The 25,057-nt window shown below is 39.6% G+C and overlaps 1 protein-coding gene across 8 annotated transcripts in view; it reads left to right on the forward strand.

Annotated features, from left to right (window-relative positions):
• The window catches only part of FRY (FRY microtubule binding protein), a 407,136-nt gene that overhangs the window by 315,129 nt on the left and 66,950 nt on the right, over positions 1-25,057 (forward strand). For all 8 annotated transcript variants that reach the window (XM_070520479.1, XM_070520478.1, XM_070520476.1 and 5 more), the window contains 7 exons: positions 5,270-5,369; positions 6,357-6,528; positions 12,445-12,701; positions 13,181-13,327; positions 14,480-14,648; positions 15,610-15,700; positions 21,125-21,207. In XM_070520479.1, coding sequence (XP_070376580.1) covers positions 5,270-5,369; positions 6,357-6,528; positions 12,445-12,701; positions 13,181-13,327; positions 14,480-14,648; positions 15,610-15,700; positions 21,125-21,207 — 1,019 coding nt within the window. The remainder of the gene's footprint in view (positions 1-5,269; positions 5,370-6,356; positions 6,529-12,444; positions 12,702-13,180; positions 13,328-14,479; positions 14,649-15,609; positions 15,701-21,124; positions 21,208-25,057) is intronic.

The raw sequence follows: 25,057 nt of genomic DNA on the forward strand, positions 1-25,057 counted from the left end.
TTTAATTTTAGAAGAGGAAATTAGCCATTTTTGCATAATTAATATATCAATCCCTATATTCATCAGCTGTGACAATGGAAAAATGGTTGTCTACTTTTTTCTCTTTTGGTTGCTTTTATTTCTATAATGAACTCGTGTGTGTGTGTGTGTGTTGTAAACTTGCTGGTCTCCAGTCAAAACTGTCACTGTAACTATACCTATGATATGACTCTGGTGATAATGAGAGATTTGGAAGTCAGAGTGGAACTTGAACTGGACCAAGGGAAGTAAGGACAAAAGTAGAAAGTGATGGTAGAACTGGTAATAATAATTTTGAAGAATTTTTCATAAAATATGTTTTATATTTGATTAAAAGCTATTAAATGCAGCTCAGTACTATAATTTAACACAAAAGAAAATAGCTCCCTGTCAGGCAGCATTAGTTCAAATAACTATTCGGCTTCTGTGCATGTTCTTATTGACGTTCCCCTCAACTGCAAATTATATTAATATGGAACAGATAAGGAAACTGAGAAAGAGATTAAATGGCTTTCCAAGGTTATAAATCCAGGTAAATAGTGTACTGTGTGTTAAAAGATAGGCCATTTCCAGTCAATATCGTGACTCAACAGAATTCTCTTCATATTTAATTAAATACTTAAGAATTCCATTGTTTTTACTCTTACCCTCCTACGTACTACTAAAATATGTTTAATAGATGTTTTAGAATTATATACAAGATCAAAGTTTTAATTTTTAAGAATTTTGTTGGGTTTATTTTGGGAAGTGGTTTTTGTTATCATTGTGGTATGTCTGTTTTGCCTTGTTAACTTTCTATAAATCTTTCCTAACTTGAATCAGGCCCAGCAAACTTGAATTCTTAAAAGTAAAGACCCCACATTTCTTGATGGAATAGCATCCATCTATTACCAAGGAAGACGAGGGAAGTTTATGGTTCATGAATCCCAGTCACACTCCCTCACTAGCGATGTATAGCCTCATCTGGTCGTGTCAGTCAGCTGGCATATTTCAGGAGAGCACAGAGTGTGGGAATTAGGGGTCTGGAAACGTACTGTCTTGAGTTTGAATTCCAGCTCTGCCTCTAATCAAGCTGTGTGCTCTTGAGCAAGTTACTACAGATGCTTACTCATTTGTAAAGTGAGGGTGATAACAGGGTTAGGATATAAGAAAACCAATTTCTTGACCTAAGGCCTAGCACATGGTAAGCTCCTTGTAAATACTATTATTATTCAGTAGCTATTGGAGGTGAAAAGCTTATGATGTAATCCCCTCTATCAACTAGTAAAATCCGTTTCTCTTCAGAAGACCTCATAGTTATCCTGAGCTTTGTCATTTAGCTCTAGATAAGCCAGAGCTAGTGGGTATTTCCCAAATTCTTCAAAATCTTCTCTCTTCCAGATTGAAAATAGTTTTATTTCTTGTTTACTTTCTGAATCATATCTACCTTTCATATTTATTTTACCATTTTATTTTTATTCTGCATGACCACAGCTGTCTTTATTTATCTTTTACCCTTCCACTGCCTGTGTCAGCTAATTAAATACTGAAAGATGTAAGATTTAGTTTCTAAGCCTATTTTAATCATCTACATACAGATATTTTATTTGTGCTCTTTCGTTCATTTGAGATCTTTCTAATTTCTTCCTTCTCTGGGTTTCTTTCATTTTCTGTATCTGCATTATTCCTTTCAATGTTGTTCCACGTAAATTCCATAGCTCAGTCTTAAGCAGCTAATTGAATGTGCTGATTACCTAGTCAAGTGCATAGTCCTGCATGAGAGGAAGATTTTTGTCTACCCTTTTACTGCCTTTGAATCTCCAATGATCCAGCAATATTTTCCAGCATTGTTTTCCAGTGTTCTTATGTATAAAGATATATGTATTAAATCTCATTGTAAGAGACAGCAATGTAGGTAAGACATCTCTACCACTATAGGGCTCAGAAGAGAGTTTCCTTTCTACTTTCACAGTAAGAAAGGTCGGTTTCCAGATACTATAGTTTATAAGAATTCAAAATTAGGCTAGCTATGAAAGGTACTATTGTGGGCTGTCTGGGAGGCTGATAGCACTATGGATAAGAGCATGAATTCTTTGGAGTCAAACATACCCAGGATGGAGTCTAGGTTCCACTACTTCTACGTGACCTCGGTCAAGTATTTAACTTCTCTAAGCCTCACAGGCTTCTTGGGAAAATTAAATAACAAATCTGGGTAAAGGCCTTTGCACAGTAACTGGCACAAAGTAAACATATACATCACTCCTTATAATCATCACCACCATCAGCTAGGGGGCTTTCCCCAATTTCCCGTCTGACAACTCAACCTCATGCTTTTTTGTACATTTAAAAATAAAAGTTCTAGAAAAGTAATCATTTTGGAGTGCAAATTAGTAAAGCCATTTTGGAGGACAATATGGCATTATCTACCAAAATTCTAAATGTGCCCTTTGACCCTACATGACTTCTTTTAGGAATCTGTCCTAAAGAAATACTTGCACATTTCGTGTTTTTGGCATTATTTGTTGTTGTTAGTGCCATCAAGCAAATTCCAACTCCTATCAACCCTTTGTACAGCACAGCAGAACCCTGCCCAGTTTTTTTGCACCATCCTCTCACCTTTCGGTGCTGTATCAGACAATGCTCCGCTGCTATTCATAGGGTTTTCATAGCAAATTTTTTACAGATGTGGGTAGCCAGGTCCTTCTTCCTAGTCTTTCTTGGTCTGGAAGCTCCACTGAAACCTGTCCACCATGGGTGACCCGCCTGGTATTTGAAATACCAGTGGCATAGCTTTCAGCATCACACCAACATGCAGCTACCACAGTATGACAACCAACAGATGGGTGGTGTGGTTTCCTGACCAGGAAATGAACCTGGACCACAGCAGTGAGAACACCCAATCTTAACTGCTAGACCACTACCATATATGGCATTATAATGGTGAAAAAATGAAAATAGCCTTTAAATGTGTGTCAATGCATGTCAAAGTTTAGATTCCCCAGACAACAGATTCTGAGATGGAGATTTGAGTACAGGAAATTTATTAGGAAATGTCCTTGGGATTAACATCTATGAAAAGTGAAGTAGGACTGAGCAGAGGAAAGAAACCTCGACCAATTCCACAGGGGCTGCTGCTGGGGAGCAGGCATGATGTGGCCTCGGCAAATCTCTTTGGCTGAAGGCAATTCCCAGAGAGGGATTCAGCCAGAGATAGCAGCCTCCAACACTTTAGTTGGGGGGCTGAGTGCCTCAGTCCTGAATGGGAGATCTAGGTGCCACACCACAGAGTCCACCGCAAGAGTGGTTATTTATGGTATGCCCATAATAGGGAATACTATGCAGCTATTAAGAAGACAAAGTGAGCCTCATTGTTCAGTGAAAAAGCTAATCTCCAAACAATACGTGTAGGTCATATAATCACATTTATGTTTGAAACTCTATGTATTGGGGAAGGGGTACTTAGGTGCACATAATTATATATGTATACTTGGAAACGGGTGGTTGCCTCTAACCTTGGTGGAGAGAAAGGAGATGGGGCACTTCCACATTTTATTCTATACACCCCCCTACAGCCAGCACCAGCTTGCCAGTCAGGCGAGTGAACCATCTTCAGAGTAGATCCTCCAGCCTTCTGTGTTGCTTGAATCTTTCAAAAGAAAATTGTATTCATGTATTAGTAGTATCATAAATTAAGTTAAATTTGATTACTATCAAAAATAAAAAGTAAAAAAATCCTTTTTTGTGTGTCTAACCAATTCTCACTATAATCTATCACTAAACTTGCTGTAAGATGGGCACATATTCATAGTAGGATTATGCCATTCTAGAAGGGTGATTCTTCTAAAACAAAACTTCTTAGACAATGTAATTATATATGATCAAAAAAGGAACCCACAGGAAAAACAATGTTTTTTCACCTCTAAGCTATCTTCTGCTGTCTGAAGTTTCCCTCAAAATAAACATCAGTCACTCACCTACGTATACACCTTTCACTAATTGTTTATCTCACCAGGAGTTTTCTATTTATGACCTGTTATACACTCTAGACTAAGAAAATACATACAAAAAAGAAATCATCTTTAAATACTATTATGTAGCAAGGAAAATAATGGATTTAATCTCCATATTCCATGAGATTATACTGCTAATTGCCACATAACCCATTCCTCACGTTCCTACTCTCCCCTAGCTTCCATCCCACACACACAATCAATTACCACATCCTGCTGATTTTATGTCCTTAGTGTTTTTCAGATTCATCTCCTCCCTTCTGTCTCTACCGTCCCTGCCCTAATGCAAGCCTTCATCAGTTCTGCTCTGGATTATTGTAACAGCTTCCAATATTGACCCTTCTACAACCCATTCTCCAAACAGCAGAGTGATTTCTCAAAAGCTAACATCATTGCCTCACTTCCCTACTGTACATCTTGTAGGATCTCCATAACTTTTAGGATGAAGTCCATAGGCTGGGCATCTTCTGAACCCACATACCACCTAATCCCCATCTCCTTCTGTTTCTCTATTTATATCTTTCACTCAGTCTACTACACAGAGATTCTTTCCTTTACAGAAGGTATCTTGCTGTTTCATTCTTATAATCCTTCAAAATGCTGCTCTCTCTGCCTAGCACAGTCCCCATACTACTCTTCCATGGCCTGGTTAATGTCTCCTGGTGCTTCAAGGTTCCGTCTACTTGTTCCCTCTTTGGAAAAACTTTCCCTAACCCCAAGTCTGATATAGGTGTCCCTTGTCAGGATTCTGTAGCATGCTATGGATACTCCCATCACAGCATTCATCATCACTAGACTGCAGTTTGTCTCTTAACTATACTGTAAGCCTCCCTTAGGGACGGGAACCAGCCTTACTAACTTAGTATCATTAGTACTTTGCAGTTGTTCCTGGTGTATGTTTGGTGCTTAATAAATTTAGATGGATTAAATGAAAACATTGTCAGTGAACTATTGAGAAATTTAGTCATATAGTCTTCTGTCCTTGCTGCTTGTATTTGGTTTTCATTAAAATCTGTTTGCACTAGAAAGATTTTTTGTGTTTGTTTATCCTGGTGTGACAATATTTAAACAAAAATAGAGCCACTTCCCTTTATCTACTAATAAACAGCAAAAAAATGTGGGGGGAAAATGGCCAAATGGGCATGGGAATGTCATTAATAAGTGTGACTGAGGTCAATGTGCCATCTAAAATTTTGAGAGAGAATGATTTATCAAGATTACTAGCCAGGCTGTCTTATAAACTATGCTGTTTATTTTTTTAGGAACTATCCCTTCGACATAGTGACTTTGTTAAACCTTGTTCTATTCAAGGCCTCTGACACCAACAGAGAGATTTATGAAATCTCCATGCAGCTCATGCAGGCACGTATCATGTACTTACATAGAAACTTCTATCCTTGAGCACAGAAAATAGAAATGATAGTTGATCACTGGATTTCTGTTTATTGATATGCATTTATTTATTTCTGCATATCACCAGTGGATCTGAAGGGTGAGAAAACAATTACATAATCTTGTAAACACAGGAATTAACTGATGCTTTACCTTTAATCCTATATTAAAATATGCATTCATTAGTTTTGTTATTAAAAACCTTTATTAAGTATAAATACAGTAGTCCCCACTTATCCATGGTTTTGCTTTCCACAGTTTCAGTTACCTGCAGTCCAGCACGGTCTGAAAATATTAAATGGCAAATTCCAGAAATAAACAATTTATAAGTTTCAAATTGCAAGACATCTGAGTAGCATGATGCAATCTCTCACTGTCCTGCTCCATCCCACCCAAGATGTGAATCATCCCTTTGTCCAGTGTGTCCAGCTGTATACACTACCCGCCCATTTGTCACTCAGAGCCATCTCGGTTATCAGATCAACTGTTGCAGTATCACAGAGCTTGTGTTCAAGTGACCCTTATTTTACCTCATAATGCCCCCAAAGTGCAAGAGTAGTGATGCCGGCAATTTGGATATGCCAAAGAGAAGCCGTAAAGTGCTTCCTTTAAGTGAAAAGGTAAAAGTTTTCGACTCAGTAAGGAAAGAAAAAAATTGTATGCTGAGATTGCTAAGATCTATGGTCAGTTTTATTACAGTACATTTATAATTGTTCTATTTTATTATTAGTTATGGTTGTTAATCTCTTACTGTGCCTAATTTATAAGTTAAACTTTATTATAGATAAGTACATATGGGAAACAACATAGTATATATAGAGTTCGATACTATCCACGGTTTTAGCATCCACTGGGGTCTTGGAACATATCCCCATGGGTAATGGGGGACTGCTGTACTCCTGAGATAGCCAGTCAATGTTTTTTCATACTGTTTCTTACTTTCCTACCTCTTTATAGATCCTTGAAGCAAAGCTCTTTGTATACTCGAAGAAAGTAGCTGAACAGAGACCTGGCAGTATTCTCTATGGAACACACGGCCCATTGCCACCCCTCTACAGTGTGTCACTAGCCCTCTTGTCATGCGAACTGGCCAGGATGTACCCTGAGCTCACTCTCCCACTCTTCTCAGGTACTGTGCAGTAGCTAATAATGACGTGTGTGATCATTTCTGCTCTACATAATCTTTTCAAATTCTAGTTTAATTTTAGAGTCAAAATTATTGGTGCTAAATTTGTAAATCAAAATTGTTTGGGGCTAAGTCTAGTTACATATACAAGTAAATTCTTGAATATCTTTAAATATAAAAAAATGTTTAAAACAACTTAGGTATAAATAAACATAGGACAAATGTGAAGATACTTAGGTTAATGATAATACTTCTACATATATTATATATGTAAAATCTCCCAAAGAAATTAAATATGGATGGTATAACTTCTAATAGATATAATCGCTGTAAGTTGTTTTTTGCTGGTGACAATGATGGTGTTTTGTAGCTTGTATGTTGCTAAATATATAAGTTGTTGAGAGTTTAATTTTTGCACATCTTTACAAGCAATCTTTGTGAATAATTTTTGTGAAAATCCATTTTTAAAGAATTACATGTCAATTAACTTCCTGCCTAAGCTCCCTTAGCACCTTGTCAAGAGGCTGACTTTGACTCTTAATTCATCCTCCTTTTCCATCTCTGTCACCAGTGCCTTAGTCCAGATCCTCTTCAGTGCCCCCATACCACCACTGCCTCTAACATCCCTGACTACAGTCCCCCACACTACAATCCATCTGCTGTGCAAAACCACATAGGTCCAGCACTTCTCAACTCAAGCTTCTCTGCCCAATTGTCCTGAAAATAATTGTTGATAAGAACAGCTTCCATTTATTGAGTGGTTGATATGGGCCAGGCTCTATGCTAGGCCCTTTAGATACATTTCATTTATCATTTAATCTCTACAACCCCATGAGCAGTGTAGTGGTTAGAAATGAGGCTCTGGAGTCAGGCAGCCTGGGTTCATCCTGGCCCTGCCGTTCACCCACTGTTTGACCTTGGACAAGTCCCAGAACCTCTAAACTCCATTTCCTTATCTGCAATAATAACTACCTGATAGAGTGTGAGGATTAAAATGAGCTAATAAACAAGCCGTGAGCCCAGTCCTGGCATGGAATTATTGCCACCACCAGCACTACTTTGTCATCCCTATTTACAGATGAGAAACTAGGGCTTAGAGACGTTAAATGATTTGCTCAAGATCGTCTAACTAGGAAGCAGCCAAGCCAAAATTAAACCCTAGATGTCTTCCTCCAAAACCAGTACTGTAAAATTGGAATTCTTTCACCTATAACAAACCTGCTTTTCCAAACCTGCTTTCCACCTTTTCATCCAAGAATCCTCTACTCCAGTCTCACTTAGCCTTTTACCAATGTGCCAGGCCTTTTTGTAAATCCTTGCTTCTGTAGATGCTGTGCTCTCTGCTGGAAATGGCCCTTCTCCCTAACTCCCAACCTTCCTTAAGATAGAATTTAAAATCTACTTCTACTGTGAAAACTACTCCATCTATCTGAGGCAGCATTAGTCACATCCTTGCAGAGTGCCTGAAACAGTGGAGGGACTCAAGAAAAGCCTTTTGATAAATTAATTCTCTTCTCAGAGAACTAAAATTTATTTTCATTCATTTCAACCAAGATGTGAGTATCGCCTATATGCCAGGCACTGTGCTTGGGTCCTAGGAATACAGGAGTGAATAAAACAGTCTTTCCCATCAAAGGTTTATAGTCTAGTAATAAAGAAAGATGGCAGTCATATGATTATGATACAGTACAGCAAGTGCAATAAAAAAAGCACATTCTGGGGGCCAGCCCGGTGGCGCAGCAGTTAAGTTAGCACGTTCCACTTTGGCGGCCCGTGGTTTGCCGGTTCGGATCCCAGGTCCGGACATGGCACCACTTGGCACACCATGCTGTGGCAGGTGTCCCACATATAAAGTAGAGGAAGATGGGCACGGATGTTAGCTCAGGGCCAGTCTTCCTCAGCAAAAAGAGGAGGATTAGCAGCAGATGTTAGCTCAGGGCTAATCTTCCTCAAAAAAAAAGCACACTCTGTGTATGAGATGGAAGATGAGAGAGTAATCAGTCATTGGGCCAGGAGTATCAGGAAAGGCTTTCCAGAGAAGTTGATGTCTGAACTGCAGTTCGAAAGAAGAGTAGGAATTTGCAAAGAAGACAAGTAGTTGGCATTACAGTTGGCAAGTAAATAGGCATAACAGACCAAGGAAATAGCATATGCATTGGCTTAGAGGTATAAAATAGCATGATGCATTTGAGAGATTATATAGTGGTCAGTGTGGCTAACACAACATGCAGGGAAGGGGGACAACTAGAGATGGTCATGGACAGTCAGAGGCAAAAGTCAAATCTCGGAAGGCCTTGTATTGGACCCTGAGGGGTTTGCAGGCTAGTGATCTTCTATATGTGCTCCTTGAAACCCCCTCAGTGCCCTGTGCACAGGTGAGGACTTCTCAGCAAGCCGCTTGGGTTATGAAAGCCACTCATCAGTTTCAAACTAGAGGAGAGGGTGACAAGATCAGAATGCATCTTAGAAAGATTGCTGTGGTGTGGAGGATGGATTAGAGAACATCCAGACTAAAGGAGACCAGTTGAGAAAGGATGATAGTGGGCCAAGGAGGAAATTATGAAGGTCTGAACCAAGACATCTCAGTGAGAATGGAGAGAAGAGACCAGAGTCAAGAGCTTCTGAGGAGAGCACAGAAGAGAGTACCTGGTGTGCTATGAGGGAGAAGAGGAGGTTTAAGGTGAGACATAGATCATGAGCTCAGTTTAGGATGTTGCATTTAGGCATCTGTCGGACCTCTCCATGTAGTACAGAGAAACTGGAGTCAGCACTAGTGACTCACGGAATGGAAGGGGATAGAAGCAAGGGAACAGGTAGGATCACAAATGGAGAAAGCACAGAGTGAGAGAAAGAACATGGATGCCCAACTTTTGAGGAGCAGGCCACGGAAGAGTGAGGGAGCAGAGAGGGAATGGAGGCATGTTCAGAGAGGATGGGAACACCTGGAAGGTGGGTTTCAGAAACCCTTGAGAAAAAAGGATTTAAGAGGAGGAAGTGAGTCCACAGCCTGGAATGGAGCAGAGAGATCCCAGAAGATAAGGTCTAAAAATTACCCCCTGGATATCGTAATTCATTGGTAATTGTCAGTAGTTTCCAGATCTCAGTGGCTTGGCTGAGAAAGAAGAAAAAAAAGAGAAGGCAGAGCTACAGAGTCGGAGGATGAGTGAGATTTGAGCATATTTCTTAGCTAAGAGGGGGAAGCTAGTAAGGAGGAGAGGCTGACAGTTGAGGAGAGAGGAGATAAATAGTACAGCAAATTTAACAAGAAAAGAAGCTCATATAATGAGTTGCAAGCAGGTTCAACCTAAGTTTTCCTCAAGAATTGACCTTTTGGCTATTTTGATTTATGAGGAATAATTTTTTTAAAAATAACCTGGAAAAATAAGGAGGTTATAATAGATTCCTAGCTCTTGTTTTTACTGCCTTTACTATTAAAAACCCTGTGGTGAGATGTTTATTGCCTATAATTTCAGATGACTTAATTCCTTGTAAGTAGCCAGGCAAGTTGTTCAAGTCCCTCCCAAAGGAGCTGGAAAATGTAGAGAGCATCCCACTGACATGGTCTCACGTTTTACTTAATTTGTTTCTGGAGGGGTGAAGAGAGGGATGTTTGCATGTCTGGTGTTTTTTTTTCCCCTTCTCCCTTCAAAAACACCTCTACAATCCAGGCCCCGATCTACTGCCTGGGGTACCACAGACAGACATCCCCACCCTCTCAGACCTTATGTCCAACAGACAAGGTGTAATAAACATCATAAATAAGCAAATTCTGTAAGATGTTAGAAGTGATCATTGCTACAAAAAGTTTATTGATTTTTATACTACTGTTAAAAGACAACAGGTGTTCTTAATAGTGGTTCTCCCTGTGATTGGAAAAGTTCATTCCTCTCCAAAGTCCTGATCCTTTCTAGTAGAGTGTAAGTAGTTCTTTTGTCATAAAGTGCCTTGAATCTTTGTAACCAGAAGTCTTTTTTTTTTTTTTTTTTTGGTGAGGAAGATTGTCCCTGAGCTAACATCTGTGCCAGTCTTCCTCTATTTTGTATGTGGGACACTGCCTCAGCATGGCTTGATGAGCAGTGTGTAGGTCCACGCCCGGGATCCAAACCCGCAAACCCTGGGCTGCTAAAGTAGAACACATGAACCTAATCACTGTACCACTGGGCCGGCCCCTGTAACCAGAAGTCTTTTTCCTCCACTAAACCCCCAAAGCACTCTGTTTCTGCCTTTCTTGTGTCATTTGTCACTTTCTACCTTGCCCACAAGTCTCAGAGCCTCCTCCTCAGGGGCAGGAACCAAATCGTTAGTCTTTGCTGTCTCCACAGTGCCTAGCACGGTAGCTTGCACCTAGAAAAGGCCCAGTATGTTGGAATATATGAATGTTCTGATTTTATAAGGGTCTGAATATGTGTCATAAAAGTTCATATTAGTCATCACATCCATAAAGTTTAGAACTTAAGTAAATTTTGACCTCTGTGAAATATAACAGCTTAACATTACCTGATTATTGTGGCATAGCGTTAAATATATTCTTATTCTTCAAAATAAAAAATTGCAATTGTAGGGCCTGGCCCCGTGGCCTAGTGGTTAAGTCCTGTACGCTCTGCTTCTGTGGCCCAGGTTCGGTTCCCGGGCCTAGACCTACACCACTAGGCAGCAGCCATGCTGTGGTGGTGACCCACATACAAAATAGAGGAAGATTGGCACAGATGTTAGCTCAGGGCCAATCTTCCTCAAGCAAAAAGAGGAAGATGGGCAACAGATGTTAGCTTAGGGCAAATCCTCCTCAGAAAAAAAAACAATTGTAATTTTAGGAAAAGGACCAAATCAGTTAAAGCTGCTGCTTCAGGGATCCAGTGGATTATCTTGGTGTAATTCCTGGCATCCATGTTCCTCTGTTGTTTAGCAGACATCAGCTCTCTAAATGAGATTACAAGCCACCCTGGATAATAACAAGTGCATCAGACCAAGCTCTCTAATGTCCCTTCCTTCTCTAGAGATTAGAAATAAGAGATTACTTCAGAGCTTGCAGCATAGACATGAAGCTGTGCTTTTATTTCTGTAGAAAGCTTATTCAGATTATACAATTAAGTGCTGCCGGCATTGAAACAATGCAGAAATGCTAGCAGAGAAAGTAAGGGTGAAATGACTGAGCTGGACATGTAGTTTTACCCTTTTGGTTCACTTATTTCATAAAACAAAGTGCGGCACGGAGCACACCTCCCACATAGTTGACAGTTTTCTAGTAGACACCATGAACCTGAGTCCACACCCTGGGTTTGTTATTCCTAGAGGTTCACTCTTGCTTTTTAACAGCTAATGGTTCATGGAAGACACTTTGTAAAATATTGGTGCAGTGGAAACAGAATGGTTATTGTTATAATAATGTTAACCACTGTTTATTAAGAGCCTGCTTGATGACAGGCACTGTGCTGAGCCTGTTATATACATTATGAGGATATCTTTTAATCTTCACAACAGCCCAATGTGGGACCCTATTGGCCCCATTTTACAGATGAGGAAAGTGAGGAACAGAGAGGTTAAGTAGCTAACCCAGAGTCTCATGCAGCTAGTACGTGAGGAACTGGGATCTGATCACATGTCCTTCTGAGTCCAAGTCCCTTGTTTTGTCCACGCTAATGTGCCTCTTCCACTAGCAGTGGATTTGAATGTGTGAGGCCTTCCCCCTCGTGCCACTTTCACCAAGCCTGTGCTTTCCTGTTGTGTGCTCTCACTTTCCTCCACAGAACACCAGGTGTGGAGAGGCTTGGGGACAAGCCTCAGTGTTCAGATTTTGTGGCCTTGAGAGCTGCTGTATATGAAAGTGCCTTGTAAAAGGAAGGCACTGTTCAACCTGTCAGTTGATGTTACTCTTTTAGCTTCTTTTGATGAGATAACGTATAGCTCTCCGTCACTCTTTAGAGGTAAGCCAGCGATTCCCCACGACGCACCCAAATGGCCGTCAGATCATGCTCACCTACCTGCTGCCCTGGCTGCACAACATCGAGCTGGTGGACAGCAGGCTTCTCCTCCCGGGGTCAAGCCCCAGCAGCCCAGAGGACGATGTCAAGGACCGGGAAGGAGAAGTGACCGCTGCTCATGGGCTGAAAGGGAATGGCTGGGGCTCCCCGGAAGCTACGTCATTGGTCCTGAATAACCTCATGTACATGACGGCCAAGGTAAACTCAGCAGAAACAAGCCTCAACAGCCCGGCTCCATCATCCGAGAAAACCCTGGGTTAATCAAAGCCCGTGCTGCAAACCCAGGGAAAGTGGCATTTATCACTGTAAATCACATAAATAGGGCATGGACGGTGGTGATGGTTGCACAACAGTATGAATGTACTTAATGCCACTGAACTGAACACTTAAAAATGGTTAAGATGGTAAACTTTATGTTATGTGTATTTTAACACAATTCAAAAAATAAAAACAAGAAGCCTAACATTTTGAAATCATATGAGTTAAGTATTGTGCATTACTGATTTGTGCATTATAAATTGCTAGAAAATGGCATCCTTCTGATGAATGGCCATGTTTCTTCTTTCTTATGATTTTGAGATGGCTGTGACCCTTAAAACAACTTTTAATCAGATATTCTCCATCCTCACATTTTTCCCACGTGTCTTCTGAGCCAGTTTTTATTTCGTTTGTTATAGTATGGAGATGAAGTTCCTGGACCAGAAATGGAAAATGCTTGGAATGCTTTAGCCAACAACGAGAAATGGAGCAACAATCTGAGGATCACCTTGCAGTTCCTGATCAGCCTGTGTGGGGTCAGCAGTGACACACTTCTCTTGCCCTATGTAAGTGTCCCTGGGACTTTCAGGAGTCATTATTGCTGCTGGTGGTTCCATTTGCAATCTGCAAGTCAGAATGTGCTCTTTGCTCCAAGTCAAATAGAGATGTCAAATTTTGTCAGTCACGCTCCTCTCCTCTGAGCTCGTCTAGCTGTTACAGAAAAGCTCCCTTCTGCCCTTGAGAAGCAGGCAACAATGTCCTGGCGACACCTCTGTCCTTCCCTTTCCAAGCCTTTGCACACAGAAACCTATGAATTAAGGCATGGATATTTTTCTAACAGTTACCAAAAACTGCCTGCTATAAACCTCAGACCCATTATGTAAGAGAAGCTAGTAAAACATTATATTATTACTCAGAAAAATGTTTCATGTTTACATCTTGATGCTCTTAAGACAGAATAAAAATGCAGAATATCTGAGTTTTTCTCTTCAAATTTAGATGGTAGAAAAGAGAAATAAGCAGGGAGAAATCCTTCTGAGATGCCCGATATTTAGTATTTGTATTTAAAGGTGATATGATCAACAAAACGACAGCCCTTTTAGAAGCCTAACTCAGTTGGCGTTTGTGTGCCAGTGGTTTTTCTGAGAGATTTCCTGCCTGCCTGCTGTTTTGAGCCACGTAAGCCTCACTGGAGCTTCCAGGCCTCAGGTTTGACTACAGGGGCTACAACACTGCAGAGCTTCAATCCATAGTTATTTTTAAAATTCAAAACTAAACAAACAGCTAAAATTCATTTGTTTCTAGGGGAGAAGAGAATAGCAGGGGACTAGATTCCTTTTTAAACAAAAATAGCTAGCAGTTTTTTTCCCCATGGTTTGTACAAATAAAATTCCTTCTCAAGATAAGACCTTAGATGGCAAGTTTTCAGTTTAGCTGGAAGTCGTGTGCCCCAAAAGTAACTTCCATAAACTCAGCCTTTAGGAAAGGTAATAAGGCCTTTAACACACACTATCAGACGTGCATGTGAAAAGAAGTGAATATTAATCCAAACACTTGGTTCATCCTAGGAGAGAACAAAGATGAGCTATCAGGATGGTAGCTCCTGGCGGATGAGGCGTTCATCAGAATGAACGTGTTACCATCTTTCTGTCAACAGCCTAGCATTCTTGTGGTTAAGGGTCTGGAAAACATCTGTTGTGTCCTGTTTCTCTTCTCAGATTAAAAAGGTGGCAATATATCTGTGCCGTAATAACACCATTCAAACCATGGAAGAGCTTCTCTTTGAGCTGCAGCAGACAGAGCCAGTGAACCCCATTGTCCAGCACTGTGACAACCCACCCTTCTACCGGTTCACGGCCAGCAGCAAGGCCTCGGCAGCAGCCTCTGGTAGGGAAAAGGCCACTGGGTAGACACCTTGTCATGAATCTCTGGATTTTCCTTTATGTAGAACACTGAAAGGATATGAGTGTGTGTTTGATACTTTTTCTTACCCTTTCATATACATTCATTTAAGAGATGACTTCAGATTAGCTGAAGGGCATTGTCAGATTAATGAAATGATGTTGTAAAGATGACCAACAGCCAGTGGCCCAGTACTCGTATGCCAACAGAGCTCTTTTCTTTAGACTGATCTCAGGCAGGACACTGCAGTCACTTAGGAATCTCATTTCTGGGCCCTCCTTCCTGTATCTATGGGATTCTCTTGACTGATATTCTCCCAGAGTTGACTAAAATGCCCCCCAACAGTATTATTGCTTTCAATAAATTGGCCTCTCAGTGTCATTTTGTGACATATATACTATCCTCCTCAAATTCCTTGAAGCCAGCTTCCCTTCAATTTACCTAACTTCGTAGCTGCCTTCTAATTTCTCTCCTCCTCGAGTCTCATGCCCTCAATTTGCCCTGCCCCCTGCTGCCAGAGCAGTGTTCCTATGGAGAGGCAGTGGCCTGGGGCTCAGCTGCTCTAGGTACTTGGACTTGCTTCACTGACATTAGTTTAATAACTCCTGGACCCAGAAATGCTAAAGCAGCTAAGAGCAGGGCCGGCCACTATAAATAAACTCATTACCTAAGTGGCCGGGAAGAAAGGGTTTCAAGAATGTTGTAGCCTCGCTTTATAAGAGAATTAAGGAATTTGGTTTGACCATAACAGATGTCTGGGATTCTCCCGTTTCAATGGTGTGGGCTTGGAAGATTGTTTAGAATGTCTGAGATTGTGCAGAAGATGTAAGGAATCTTTCAAACATGAGATTTTACAGGAAATCCTTTCCTGGAATTACTTGAGACTTGAGCTTGACCCCTCCACGTGCATTTTTTTCAAGTGTCTTTCTTCTAATCCCATCTACAGGAACCACCTCCAGCAGCAACACAGTGGTTGCCGGCCAGGACAGTTTCCCAGACGCTGAGGAGAGCAAGATATTGAAAGAATCTGATGAGAGGTTGGTGCACAAAGTTGGCTTAATGTCCAGTATAACTTTCAGCAACAGCCTATACAAAGGCGTTAATAAAAGTTAGTGGGGTTTCGTGAATCTCACACACACACAATTCCTTCTTTGTTTTTAGAAACACAGATTGACTTTCCTACTCTGCTCCGTATATCCCTAAAGATAACAGTTTCTTCCTGAGCAAAGCCAGAGAAGAGAAAGATTAAGAGGGATGTTGTTCTGGTGTCTGAATCCTACTTAACCCAGGACTAAATAAAAATCACTAGTTATTCTGCTAGTGGGCACAGACCATCTGGAATTAGAGGGAATTTCCCTGTGAAATTTTCAATTCTGATTGTTGACTAATTCCTTAGAGATAGAGTGGTTGTCTTGAGGTGAGTTCTACGAAACATCATTCTCATTTTGCCTTTACTTTGTCATGTCCTGTTTAACCAAGAAAACTGTCATTGCCTGCTAAAAGAAGCCTCAATTCCATTCCCATTAGCTCTTTAATGATAATATTTCTCTTGCCCATATTTCTGCCTTCCCATCGCCTAGGAACTACTCATAAGTGCATAAAATATGGATCACTATTTCCTGCAGTTGATTGTGAAAAGCGGAGAGACAAACCAAAAGAGATAAACAGGACTCAAAAAAAAAAAATTAGGGTGGTTCTTATCGTGTTGAAAACTCCTTAGGCTGAGCATTTTCTAGTGAAAAGTAATGGAGAGCTCTTTCACTTAAGAAATTAGTAACAAGGACGAGATACTCACAAATTCATACTGGAGAAAATTTAATGGATCAAATAGTGAAAATAATTTATTTAACCTGTAATGGCCCTGCATGCTTCATGAGGGTCCTTGGGATTTCATCCTGTGCACGAGAATGTGGCAGGGGCTGCAGGTGGAAGATTTTCTGACATCAGGCTGACTGCCTCTAGGCTTCTGAAGGCCCATTCTCTAGTTCAGGGACTTATCAAATTCCTCAGTAAATTTGTTACTGGGTTGCTGCACTGCCTTTAGGCAGATGCTCATCCTTATGAGCTGTCCTTCAGACTAAAAGTCCAAACCCAGTAGATCATGAATTATAGACCTTGTCCTTTATTGTTCTCTAATAAAGGCCTTTCTTCCCTTCTCAGAAATGGATAAAAGTTTTCATTCTCCATACATCAGTGACAGTACAAGATTATTAATTAACATGTTACTTTTTAAATCTATATTTGCTAGTACCTTCTTTGGAAAACTCCCTCATGGTAAAAAAAAAAAAAAAAATCACATTAGGGGCCAGCCCAGTGGTATAGCAGTTAAGTTCATGTATTCTGCTTCAGCGGCCCGGGGTTTGCAGGTTCAGATCCCAGGCACAGATCTCCATACTGCTCATCAAGCCATGCTGTGGCAGCATCCCACATTTAAAACAGAGGAAGATTGGGAGAGATGTTAGCTCAGCGACAATCTTCCTCAAGCAAAAAGAGGAAGATTGGCAACAGATGTTAGCTCAGGGCCAATCTTCATCATCAAAGAAAAAAAAAATCACAATTTCTCTAAAGAGATTTCTACTTTCTAGCTGGAGTATAACATTCTTTACCATTTATTGTCTAGTATGAATTTTCCATTTTAATTTTATTTAGGGTAGGAGGGTGATACATTTCTATATAGTAACATCACACTAAAAAGACCCCTTTAGGACCAGAGTTCTGAGTGCCTGCCTAAGTGATTAGTGCTGGCCCTTGAAATGAAGAAGCCAGTTATCTCTATAACGTTGAGACCAGAGAACATCTTTCAGAGAGGCTCTCTTAGTTCTTGCTTTCTTCCTCTCTCACCGCATCCCTGTTGGCCATTGGAAAACCTGATGCAGTTATATACCCACATTTTTTATACATATTCATACACTTCTTTCTTACCCACTATGTCTATTTATATATATATATATGATCATACCTATATGAATATTCTATCCCAAAGGATATCACTATTCCATTGACGCTATACTCCAGCTACACTATTTCTCTAATATATTCTGTTTTCTATGGAAGTAGATTATGCCCTCAGACTAAAATACCTTTTTTCTCTTCAAACTACTTATCACCCTTGCTTCCTTGTAGACTCTGTCATGTTTATTTATAGTTTTTAATTATTAGAAAGCAGAAACCATCTATCTCCTACACATATTTGTATCCTCAATCATTAGCCTACTGTGCTGCACGTAGTAGGCATTTTTTAAATGTTTTTTCATTATGTGAGTGAAAATTGGAGAAACAGCCCCAACACCATCCAGCCCCCCTTTTCTCCTTCCCTCTCATGAACCCCATTACAGAAGACAGTTATTTACTCTGCTCTTTACAATCCTTGAAGACAAAGAGTCTACAGAGATAATTGGTCAGAAATACTGACCAGGCTACTGGGTGACACAACTCCTGGGGGTACTAGTTACCAGAATACATTTTTGGGCTCCAGGGGGCGCCATGGAGTTGTGCAAAGCAGCCGCCTGGACGCCATGTTCTTTACAACTAGATTTATAGTTCTTTGATGTAATTCAGAAATATTTAATAATACCATACCTATTGACAAAAAATTCAGATAGCTTATAGTAAAAGAACCATTAAAACAAGGGCAAAAGAATAAGAGCCAAGTGAAGGGGAGAGTAAGTCATTGTGTCAAAAGTCCTGACTAAGGAGAAAGCTACTAACAGTTAATATTAACCTAATCTTGAGTTCCTCAATAGCCAAGTAAAAAAGAAAAATATAGAAAATTTTAAAACTTCCAATGTGTCAAAAAGAAAAACTGATTTATCGGAAGCTGTTAACAGAAAGTACCCTTAAACTCTAAGAAGGATATCATGTTTTTTTAATTAAACAACAAAGTGATCACATATTTTTATTAAAATAGCAGTTTATAGCAGTTTTTAAAATTTGCAGAACAAACCCTGTAAGTATTTGCAATAAATCAACCCGTAATAAAGCCTATCTTATAAATTTGTAGTTCCATGAAAGGATTTTTCATAGGGAACTAAAAGCAATAAACTTCCGCTGTAGAAGTTTCTGGTGATCTATGTTGATACAGGGATAGAGATTAGTAATCTACAGAAAGTCTCCTCAGCATTAATTTGAGCTAAATCAGCAAGATAAAACTTAAGGAAACATTTGATCCTACTAGTTTTTCTCTTATCAGAGCCATTTTCATGATATATTTCTTAAGACGTGTGCTTTTGATGTTAAAAGACTATTCGGTCTACTTAATCCTTGAAATTCCTCCAGGGCCCAGACCCCAAATTATTTTCTCCAACCCAAGAAAGCAAAAGGAAATAACAGGTTTTCTTCTTGGGAGTCAGTTTTTACTTTTTCTTTGCCAAGCCTACACTTCATGGCACTGTGGTTTCGATCTTCTCCAGAATAAGAACAGTCCAGTTCGTCTTAGCCTCGTAAACTCTACCAAACACTCCTTTACATCTAGCTTAAAAAGGGAAAGAGAAGAACTGCCACCCATTCTGTAATTCTTCCCTGCCTGGGCTTTCCAGAACATGACTGTAAAACCAACACATGTCACAATTCTCAAGTAGCTAGCAGTGCTGTGAAGCTCTCTGTCCTGTGGAAATCTCCAGATGTGGAAGTCTTTCATCACCCTCCTTTTGTTCCTTGCTGAATGAAGTCTGGGCTGCGCATATGCTGTCTTTCTAACTTTGCATTTATCAGCATAAATATGATTAAAGAATTCTTCAGAAGGTAATAAGTTTGTCACTTTCTCAATTTCATAAGTACCAGTCTGATTTTGGCAATTACATCGCCTGATTTGTATGAAACTAAGCAGATGTCCTTGATGTTCTGTTTTATGGATTCACAAAGTAATATCTCAGAAGATATGACAATGAAGAATGTTTGAAATACAAAGTTACTGGGGAAAAGATGGCTGTGTCAACAGGAAAAAAAAAAACCTGCTGCAAATATCTAAGAAGCGAATAAAACCAAAATCATTATAGTCTTTATACTAATTGTAGTCAATACATTTCTGAATTCAGCAAATCCAAATCACCGATGCAGTGTTCTGAGGTTACACACCTGGGACAAGGTAGGCATCTTAATGGCACATCCAGTGCTTTTTCCTGAAGCATCACTCTTTCTCCATACACTGGTGAGGACAACGATAGCCCTGCATTTTCCAGTGTTCCAGAGGGAAATAGAGTGTCGATCTGCTGTCAATTAGGGCAGTACACCCGGTCAGTAAGGTAGGGGCCACACACCTACTTTGGCTTGAGTTTTCCAGATAGTTCTAGATAGCCTTAGTTCTTTGCTTTGGCTGCAAATATATTAAGATGATAAAACCTACCTTGTATCATTTTGTATAAAATATAGACGTACCATTTCACCCACACTTCCCCTCAGCCACACCTTTGCCCTACCTTATATAAGTCTTTGGATGATATTCAGATGCTATTGTTTTGAAAGTCTGTGGTGGCCTGAAGAGAAATAGTGTTCTCTAAATCCAAGGTAGAAATATAATAATTAACGCCTTATAGTTGGATGGAATCTTGCAGTTTTGGAAAATTCCCACAACCGCAACACAATCAATGGTGAAGTATTATTTTTATTCCTTTTTGGCAGGTGTGGAAACAGGGTCCCTAAGGAGGTAAAGGACTTGGCCGAGGTCACAGAGCCAGTGATGAGAGCTTGGTCCTAAAATCCCGTTTCTGCCTGCTCGGAGGCAGCACATCACTAAAAGTATCCCTGCACGGCTGCCTTCCTCTGGTTGGCCCTGGACAAGCTGTTTAACCTCACTTGGTCTGTTTCCTCATTTGTCAAGTAAACAATGCTTATCTCAAAGATGAGTGAGTAGATTAAATGAGATAATGTGCGTGAAGCCATACTTCAACCGTTTTTTTAATTATTATTATTACTTCTTAAGCCACAAGACAGACCAGACAGAAAGAGCCCCTCTGGTTACATTGCACCCCAACTAGTTCCTTTTCCTGAAAATCCTCAGATCATTTTAAGGGAACCTTTAAAGCCAGTAAAGTCTAGAATTTGTTGTGAAACTATTTTTGTGTATTTCCGATTTTATTTACTTTCACATATTCAATCTTTCAGCAATTATTTATTGACCACCTACCATATGGCAGGATACCATGTGAAAAAGGAATTTATGTTATTCAGTTTCATGCCCATTTTCTTTCCAAAGAAATGTTAGAATTTTCTAGTTAAATTCAAACATTAGCCTTAAAATGTTTATCTTTTTAAGGTTTGAACTTGTGCTTATGAGCGAGAGTGAGCACTGGCCCTCTCAAGGAAAAAAGAAATGTTTGGGGTACAATTTTTACAGTATTCCTTTAGGAAAAGCATCATTGGAACTAGCTGCCCAAAAATCAACCACTAAATAATAGTATGCGTTTATGAGCCGCAGCACATACACACACGTCAGTACCTCATGACAGTTGTTCTTATATTTAAAGGTTTAGTAACGTCATCAGAGCCCATACTCGCCTAGAGTCAAGATACAGCAATAGCTCTGGAGGATCATATGATGAGGATAAAAGTGAGTACCAACAGGCCGTGGCATCTCAGATGGAATGCAAATGGGTGGAAAATGAGTATTTTCATTATTGTTGTTCTAGTTACTAAAAAGAGGTCCCAAAATATTAAGAAACCATTTACTCCAGTGATGCAGAGGAGCATAGAGTCAGCATCTTCAAAGCAAAAAGAAGCCAAGCAGTGGACTAACCAAAATTATAAAAATTCGAACTACTACCCAAACCCATATTTTATATTCTTGGCATTTTTCCTTGGTGATGCTCTTGGGGAAAGGGTAGTTAAGAAATTGTGCCATCGGAAAGCAAACTTGCAGTTCAGTTTTCCCACCTATCTTGGGAGTGGATTTGTGAGTCAGCTCGCCCAGGATACAGTCTGTTTCCACACTGGAGCTCTCAATGGCATGGTCTCAGTAGCCAAGAAAAAACCTTGCTAAAACGGGAGATACAATTGTCACAGAAATTTCTTGTACCTTGGGAAGTAGGGAAAACCGAAAAAGGTCAATACATGTGTTGATTTTGTTTAAGCCAGTTTCTTTTTCTTCTTTAAGCTAATTTTTAGTCTTCTTTTAAGCCAGATTTTAAGACAATCTCTGTAGATACTGAGCAGGTAAAGAGTATTACTTGGTCACAAATTACAAAAAAATCTGGAACTAAAGAACACTCCCAGTGACATTTAGTTATGCTAAGGAAATCACTAAACTATCTGGTAGAATTTATTTGTCTATTTTGGTGAAAATCATAAATATGATGCTATTTCATGTGGTAGGTTCATTTTGTAAGTCAGTGCATGAGGCCTTTGTAGCTGTTGTTTGAATTGTCTTGTTTTTATGGGAAATGTGCAGAGTGAGGTAAGAGCTAAGTCACTCTAATGACAGGAAATTTTAGCTGCCTTTATTCTTAATGCAAAGATAGGCAATTCTCCAGCATCCAAAATACCAATGCAAGGAATATCTAAAATCCATTTATAATTATCATACTCTAGCTCAGGTTAAGTTTCAGCTATGTTCCTATAAAACATTTTACTAGAACTGTCAGTATGAATAAAATAAAGCTGTTTGTATTCTCCCTCCCTTCTGTGTCCATCAGGGGTCTGTACCATCCAGACATCAAATAGTTGACTCTCAGGAGCACAGACCGTTAATTCTAGGTGGGACCAGATTTTACAGATGAGGAGAGTAGGACCCAAGAAATGGAGAGTTCTTGGTTCAAGAAAAGTCTAGTTACTGTGTAATATTTTGTAACCCAAAATTTGAGTACAGAAAAATTGAATTATGAAAACATTAAGCAGTCAAATCCTGATTCCCCCAGAATGTGGCAGGTATAACAAAACATAACGTTCTATGACTGTGGATTTTACATTAGGAATATTCCTGTCCTTTGCCAGTTGATTCCTTTAAAGTGTATCTCTTTGTTCTGGGTACAGGACACTGAGTTTGGTAGAAACACTACAATAAATAAAGTAATCATTTCAAAAATATATCTATAGAGCCCTCGTATTAAAACCTCACATTCCTTATATTTATTAAAATAGTGAATTTCAAAGGATAATTGTAATAAAATGGATATTATTATATAAATTCATATCACTGACTTTATGAACAAAAAGAAAAATAAAGTCATGGAAATATTTATAAAGAGAAAAAACTATTACAAATTCAGATAAGACATAAAAAGGAGTCTAATATTATCATTATGTCCTCTATTTTACCTAGAAATGTTTATAAATTTGTTGTACCAGTAAGAACAGCATTTTAATAGGAAAATTTTAGTAGAATTTTAATTCACTTGAGTCATATGTCAGAAATATCCTTTACATGATTACCATTATTGGCCAAAGAAATTAGAGTTCACAGCATGTAGTTTGGGTACTGAGAGCTTATATAGACATGCATCGCTTAACTAACGTTCTGAGAAATGTGTCATTAGATGATTTTGTTACTGTGCAAACATCATAGAGTGTACTTGCACAAACCTAGATGGTATAGCCTACAACACACCTAGGCCACATGGTACTAATCTTATGGGACCACTGTCGTATATGCGGTCTATTGTTGACCAAAATGTCATTATGTGGTACATGACTGTATTTTAAATTACTCATTAAAAGAGAAAATGAAATGAGCTACTTACACAGATCCTCAGCACTGAAAGTCCATAAAATATATGCCAAGATCCTTTTCCAGGTGTTCAAGTAATAGGACTTGATTTGGCTGTCTTGGAGGAAGCAGCATGTCTACTAGGGCACAAATACCCTCAGGACTTTGGTAACTGGGTCCTCCCTGATGTATTTTTGGTTCCAGCTACACACTGATGGATATGGCCTATGGCAAAAGAGAAGCAAAAGTTAGTAGGCTCAGTTCCAAAATGTTATGGCCAGGTGTCTGTTATATATTAAGGGCAATGTTTCCTCCTAAATTCCTGAGGGGATCAGCAGGAGTAGGAAGAGTAGGAAGGGATAAGGAGAGACCTAGTGGCCCAGTGCTTCATAGTCCGGGTTTATCCTAAAGGAAGGACTGTATGCAGCCTCTTAAGCGTATTTATATTTTAAGAAACCTATACCACCTTGAGTAAAATGGACAAGCAAACTGATTTAGGCCTAGTCTATAAAGTAGCTTTCTACGAATATTATGTAAGCTTTTTTCCAAAACTATTCAACTGGATTATTTTCCAAGGCTGTATGCTAATGTGTCTATGCCGACAATAAGGATACAACTTGTTAAGCTGGATAGCAGCTGACTCATAGTGGTTTAGACCTGACTGTAGAAAACTAGTTTTAGGCCAACTCAATGCTTCTCAGTACATTTTTGCTGACTGGATGTATATCTGAGAACATCATTGAAACAAAGAATAGTATATCCTTTCCTAGCAGAAATCTCACAGGTTTCTTTCTTTCAATTCATCAGTATTCTCCCATTTTTGCTCCCCTTTTGAATTTTACTGTAGAGGAGCTAATTGATTAGGAGTGCATTTTGCAACTAACTTATCCTGGACGGTTAGTCGGGAAATTAATTTGTTGAAAGTGAGACATTCTGTGGGTAATTTACTGAGAGGACTGAGATAAGTGACTGTCATACCTGCTTTAAATTTTTTCCTGACTAAATTTCTTGTGGCCAAGCGTCATGGCAGAGAATTATAGGGCTCTAGTTGCTGATTTTTTCCGTGAGTTAAAAAGAGCCAGCAGTCACTTTCTGAGGTGAAGACTGATCTTACCCTTGGAAACTCCCTTAGCGCATATCCCATGGGAAGTGAGCTATGCTTGGTTCTAGTGCCTGTCCCGGTCCCAGGCCTCAGTTTTCATAAGAAAGCATCCCCTCCTCCAGCTCTGCTAACTGTTAAGGCCAGCAGTCTGTGCTGGACCAGCAGCATCAAATCAACTACCTCTCACTACTTTTCAAAAGTGCAACCAAGAAAACCTGTATTTGGGAGAAACTGCCTAAAAATCATGAAATAATCCTTCCTCTTAATATACGAAAGCTTATCCCAGAATTAAGTCACCTTGTCTGAAGCCATATACTTGAGTCATATCAGATGACACCAAATGGAATTGCTTGTCTTGAATGCCACTGGCCTATATTGAGAACATTAAAAGAAATAACTCCAGGGGCCGGCCCCGTGGCCAAGTAGTTAAGTTTGCACACTCCGCTGCAGCGGCCCAGGGTTTCGCTGGTTCGGATCCTGGGCGCCAACGTGGCACCACTCATCAAGCCATGCTGAGGCTGCGTCCCACATGCCACAGCTAGAAGGACCCACAACTAAAATATACAACTATGTCCCAGTGGGCTTTGGGGAGAAAAAGGAAAAATAAAATCTTTAAAAAAAAAAAAAAAAAAAGAAAGAAGTCCATGAAACTTGTTG

This window comes from Equus asinus, chromosome 11 (genome assembly GCF_041296235.1).
Source record: "Equus asinus isolate D_3611 breed Donkey chromosome 11, EquAss-T2T_v2, whole genome shotgun sequence".
In the NCBI taxonomy this organism is placed as follows: Eukaryota; Metazoa; Chordata; class Mammalia; order Perissodactyla; family Equidae; genus Equus; species Equus asinus.